The following is a 5,514-nucleotide window of genomic DNA, read 5'->3' as shown; positions in this document are numbered from 1 at the left end:
CCTAACTATGATTGATTTAAAAATAAACTCTATTTTTGAGAAACTAACGGAAATAGAGAATGACTGGATAAAAGGTCGATTTTCTTACATAAACTTGGTAATTTCTACCTAATTACATAAATGTTCTTGAGTAATATCAGAGCATGATTACTTAGAAAATATCCCGATATATTTTAACTGTAAACTCGATCCACCATTTACAATTTCACTAAATTCATTAATACACTATTTAGATAAGAAAATTAGGCCAACATTCACAGAAATGAAGGGCCCCTTTTCCTAGTAATTACGTTGCATAGAGCCTTCTTTACTTCCTTGTTCCTGAGGCTGTAGATCAGAGGGTTCAGCATGGGGATCACCACTGTGTAGAACACGGAAGCCACTTTGTCCTGATTCAGGGAGTAGCTGGAGGTAGGTCTCAGATAGGTATAGACAGCGGTGGAATAAAACAGAATGAGAGCTGTCAGGTGGGAGGCACAGGTTGAGAATGCTTTCTGTCTCCCCTCCTCTGAATGCATACGAAGGATGGAGAAGAGAATGTAGGAGTAGGAGGTGAGGATCAGCAGCAGAGCCCCGACCATATTCATGCCAGCAAAAGTGGAAAAGATGGTTTCATTCAGGTGTGTGTCGGAACATGAGAGCTTAAAAATCGGAGGGCTGTCACAGAAGAAGTGATGGATGACATTGGACCTGCAGAATGGCAAACTGCTTATATAACCTGTGTGAACCATGGAGTTCAACAGTCCTGCTGTAAGAGCCCCTCCTGCCATTTGTAGGCAGACGCTCCTGGACATGAGCAAGGAGTAAAGCAGAGGGCTGCATATGGCCACGTAACGGTCATAGGCCATTAACCCAAACAGGATGCATTCCGTCGTGGCAAAGGCTATAAAGAAGTACATCTGCAGGAAGCAGCCGGCAAAGGAGATGGTCTTCTTTTCTGACAAGAGGTCTACCAGCATCTTGGGAGTGACGGTGGATGAGTAACTAACATCCACAAAGGACAGGACAGCCAGGAAGAAATACATGGGTGTGTGCAGTCGGGCCTCCACCCTGATTAAGAGGATCATCCCAACATTCCCCAAGACTGTAAGTGTGTACATCACCAAAAAGACCAGCAAGAGAGTCATCTGTAGCTCCGGTGTGTCTACTAACCCCAACAGCACGAACTCAGTCAGCAAAGTATCATTTGTTCTGGACATTTATTACAAATATAGTATGCTTAAAATTACACTGGGTGTAAATATTTCACCATCTAAAATTGACAAAAAAGGTAGAAATGTTAATGATGTTAATCCCATATTGAAAAAACTGCTAGGATAATACAGCATCTGAACAAGAGTGATAATGTAAGAATAAAACTAGCGGAGAAACAATTAAGCATTGGGATTTCCTAGGCAATTGTCTGTATCGAATCTGGGGCGTAGGACTCTCAAATAATGATGTAAGTCCACGTATTTCCCTTCAGTGTCTGCAAAAGCAACGCATGTGTCCTCGTCTTTCTCTTCCAGTCCACATCCAAAGGGCGAAGTGCAGAACTCTCCTCGATGAAGCTTCTCTCTTTCTCTCAACAGGTCTGTCTATTTCACCCAAATGCAGGGGTTTTTCCCTCCTCAAGACCACCCCGTATGTCCCTCAACTCCTAAATCCATGTATTGCCGCCCCAAATGCAAAAGCCGAAAAAATGGCCAGCTTCAGATGACAAATACACTGACATCCATCATGTTCTTCAGTATATTTTTGTCGTGTTGCTAGCAGGGAACCAAACAACCATTCTCAGGACAAAACACACTGTCAACTTAAGGTCACAGTAGCAGTAGCAGCCACTGTACCTGTCCAAGTGAAAGGCTGCACCAGATTCTCAGAACTTCCTCCCAGGGTCTTACGTGTATAGCCTTTTATTTTCCTTTTTATGAGAATCACCAATATCTCAGTTGAGGCATAAAAGTAAAAGAGAAGACATTTTTCCTCTTTCCAAGGAAATGAAAATACCGAAAAATCGAAACAGCTCTTCGTAAAAAATTGAGACATCTTCTGCGTAAATAGACACTGCTGCCCTTTTATTTTGTTTTCCTTAAAGAGGATTGGGAAACCGTGGGGACTAGATTATAGGTTTTAATTGAAGTCAATTCTCTAAAGATGGAAACTCCAGTCTCAAAAGGAAAGAAGGTATAATCACAGGCATTAAATGGAATCAAGCATTTTGTGGGACTTTCATTCAAAAGCAGTTCCTGGTCTCCGTGCTACTTTAAAGTTTTGGGCCAAAGTTTAAAAAAAAAAAATTCAATTGGCTACTTGCTTGCCTCTTTCTTTGTGGTTTTATCTTATTCCAAAACGTTACAAAGGCCCACTACTAAGTTATTATTCTCTCTCTCTCTCTCTGTCTCGTGTGTGTGTGGTGTGTGTGTGTGTGTGTGTGTGTGTGTATCCCTCCCTTGTCTGGGTAAATTTAGCCTCCCATCAAGCTCTGTTCTTGAGTAAACTAAATGAGAAGGGGATGCTAACTACATCTGTTGTTTAAAGAAATATGATACCTTGAGCGAATAAGACAATCTGTAAGAAACCCTAAGTTTTTTTTATTATTATTTCAGAACCGTGCTGGTTGAATTGTCTGTGATTGTGATCTTAAAAGGTGGTGAACTTCCAGAACTCCCCTCTTAAATACTGAGTGTCCATATGCACAGAGCGTCTGTATTTGCATTATGATCTCATAATCCATCATTTCCCATTTAAATTCTCAATCTTCTGCGCTAGTCTTTGAGATTGCCATTGTTATTTTACCTATTTTTAAGAAGAGAAAAGGAAATTTTGAAGCCATTAACTGAATTTCCCATAGACCAATTGTTAGGAGTTGTAAGAATCGACTCTGTTGACCTAAAACTAAGAGACTGTCCAGCAGGTCTCCAGCAAAGATGAGTTTATTAGGGATCAACAGAGAACTGCAACGTAGGGTCTGCAACCATGGCAAGCCACCTGGAAGTTCCCGCAAGCCAAGGGCAAGAGAACTCTTTCATAGAAAGGAAGCGAACTTTGAGAGGACTCTGGTAAGCAAAGACTCCATGACTTTTCACTGGCTGCATCCTCTGCAGGAAGGGAGAGGAGTCCTTCTTCTTCCTGTTGGGCTTTGCTATAGCCACAAGCGTGAGAGTTCCCCCTTTTCTGTCCTCTCAACTGTGTTCAATTGAGTTTTTAGAAACTGAATATAATTTTGACCCTGAAGAATCAATACCCAGATGCCTTATTTTCCTGTCGAATTCCATTTTATCTTCGTCAGTTAGATTATTACATATTACTCAGTCACTTAGATTATAAATGTGTACATATACACATACCTTCAAGAGTCCTACTATGAATCATTAGTCAGCTATGTAAAATCATTCATCCATCCATCCTTTGTCAATTTATTTCTTGAACTATTGAGTAAATATCTAACTATGTCAGGTGCTGTTTCTCTTCAGGAGGCACATGAAATTTTGCATCTTGTACACCGACCCCAATGCCTGACTCCCAAACACCTGTTCATCTCTTGGATGGGGATGGCATGTCACATTCTAAGGAATGTGACCCAGGATTCCTTCAGGGAAAGTTAATTACGTCTACCCTCGTGCTTTCACACATGACTTCTAGTTTGACTTTTATTGTTTTTACCCATTTATCCCATAATTTGACTTTCCCTCTTGTCACAAACCCCTTGAATCTAGGGTGTTTGTCCTTTTTATGGACCCACGCCCAGCTCCAAGTGTGGAGACATCTACACAGAACACTCTGAAGCTTTACACCTGTGTCATGGGATCTTGACAGATCACAAAGACCAGGCATTGTGTTCCTTTCCATGGTTAAGCGTGAGTAAAATGTCTGAAACATGGTAGGAAATAAGTTCAGACAAGAGTGGAAGGAGAAGTGATGGCAGGAATCGCAGTGGGAAGTGGTGGCAGGATTCCTGCAGAGATGTGTCCAACTATGTTTTTGTTTTGATTCTTGCTTTGACCATACATGAAAACCAACAACACTAATGAATATTCTACATCTCTTTCTCCCACATTTCTCAGTCAGACATCAACTTTTGCCGACTCTTTCTCTAAGTAGAAATTAATTTCACTAATTTCTCTCTATTTTCATGAAGACTAATTTATATGCCAGCACTCTTTTGATATTGAATTTTTTGTTAGAACCGCTTTATCTTTAGTACTGTCTGACTTTCAAAACCTTCTCCTTCTTTTCTTTTTCTTCTTTTTTTTTTTTTGTGTGTGTGTGTGTGTGTCCTCACCCATGGCCCATGGAAGTTCCCAGACTAGGGGTTGAATCAGAGCTGCAGCTGCAGGTCTACGCCAAAGCCACAGCAGTGCCAGATCCAAACCACATGTGCCACCTAAACAGCAACTCACAGCAATGCTGGATCCTTAACCCACCGGGCAAGGCCAGCGATCAAGCCCACCTCCTCATGGATACTAGTAGGATTCGCTACCTCTGAGCCACAAGGGGAATGTCTATACGTTCTTTTCATCCTTTTGTTTTCTCTTGACCATTGTATTCATGAAACTGACACACACACACACACACAAACATAAGCATGACTAAGAAATATATTTTTAAGTTTTATTTGTCTTTTAACACAAGGTTAAAACCTTCATACAGTTTCAGGATGTCGATTTCTTTGAACCCAACTCACAACTCAGAGTTTGGGCATAGCTCTTATTAGGTGGATCTCCTCTTTGCACAAACTTGACGTTCCCTGACAAATACTTATCATTTCCTTTAGTAAAAAATCTAAGCATCATAATCCCTCTCTCTCTCTTTTTTTTTGTCTTTTGTCTTTTTAGGGCTGCACCCGTGGCATATGGAAGTCCCCAGGCTAGGGGTCCAATTGGAGCCGCAGCTGCCAGCCTACGCCACAGCCACAGCCATGCCAGATCTGAGCCACGTCTGTGACCTACACCACAGCTCACAGCAATGCCTGATCCTTAACCCTCTGAGCTAGGCCAGGGATTGAACCCGCAACCTCATGGTTCCTAGCTGGATTTGTTTCCTCTGTGCCATGACAGGAATTCCACGGGATCATAATATTTCTCAAGTGAGTAAAATATCCCAAGGACTTGTCCGAGACCTAAGGATAGTGCATGGTTACATGCAGTGTTTTCCCGGTAGGATTAATATTACAAAATGCCAAGAGAATGCTGATGATAGCACATGCAGATTCTCCAGCCAAAGCGGTACATTATATGTCAGCTTAGCCACCAGTGACCCTATTTCTGCTTCGTGATGCCAAGTACGCTATGACATATAGTCCATACTGTTTCAATGAAACTCTTTGCTTTCAAAGTGTTTCCATAAAGCAAAAGATTTCAAGAAAGCCATATGTTTAAATAAGGCTATCTATTTTTAATAAGGTTTTTTGTACATTTCTCGTCTATGGTTTATGTGTTCTCACAGCAATTCAACCATTCACCTGGGATTTTTTCCACTATCTCTAACCCTTTGGGTTTTACCTTCTCTACCTCATACTGACTCTCTCTGTGC

The 5,514-nt window shown here is 41.3% G+C and overlaps 1 protein-coding gene across 1 annotated transcript; it reads right to left on the bottom strand.

The window, feature by feature from the left end:
* Positions 1-254: 254 nt before the first annotated feature.
* Positions 255-1,199, bottom strand: LOC125124026 (olfactory receptor 5F1-like). The gene has a single exon (XM_047774200.1). It carries the CDS (start codon positions 1,197-1,199, stop codon positions 255-257), a length of 945 nt encoding a protein of 314 aa, XP_047630156.1.
* Between the last annotated feature and the right edge of the window lie 4,315 nt (positions 1,200-5,514).

This window comes from Phacochoerus africanus, chromosome 4 (assembly GCF_016906955.1).
Source record: "Phacochoerus africanus isolate WHEZ1 chromosome 4, ROS_Pafr_v1, whole genome shotgun sequence".
Lineage (NCBI taxonomy): Eukaryota > Metazoa > Chordata > Mammalia > Artiodactyla > Suidae > Phacochoerus > Phacochoerus africanus.
This window is presented reverse-complemented; position numbering and strand designations above follow the sequence as displayed.

Coding starts and splice junctions, on each gene's coding strand:
- LOC125124026 (XM_047774200.1), bottom strand. CDS start 1,199: ATGTCCAGAACAAATGATACTTTGCTGACTGAGTTCGTGCTGTTGGGG.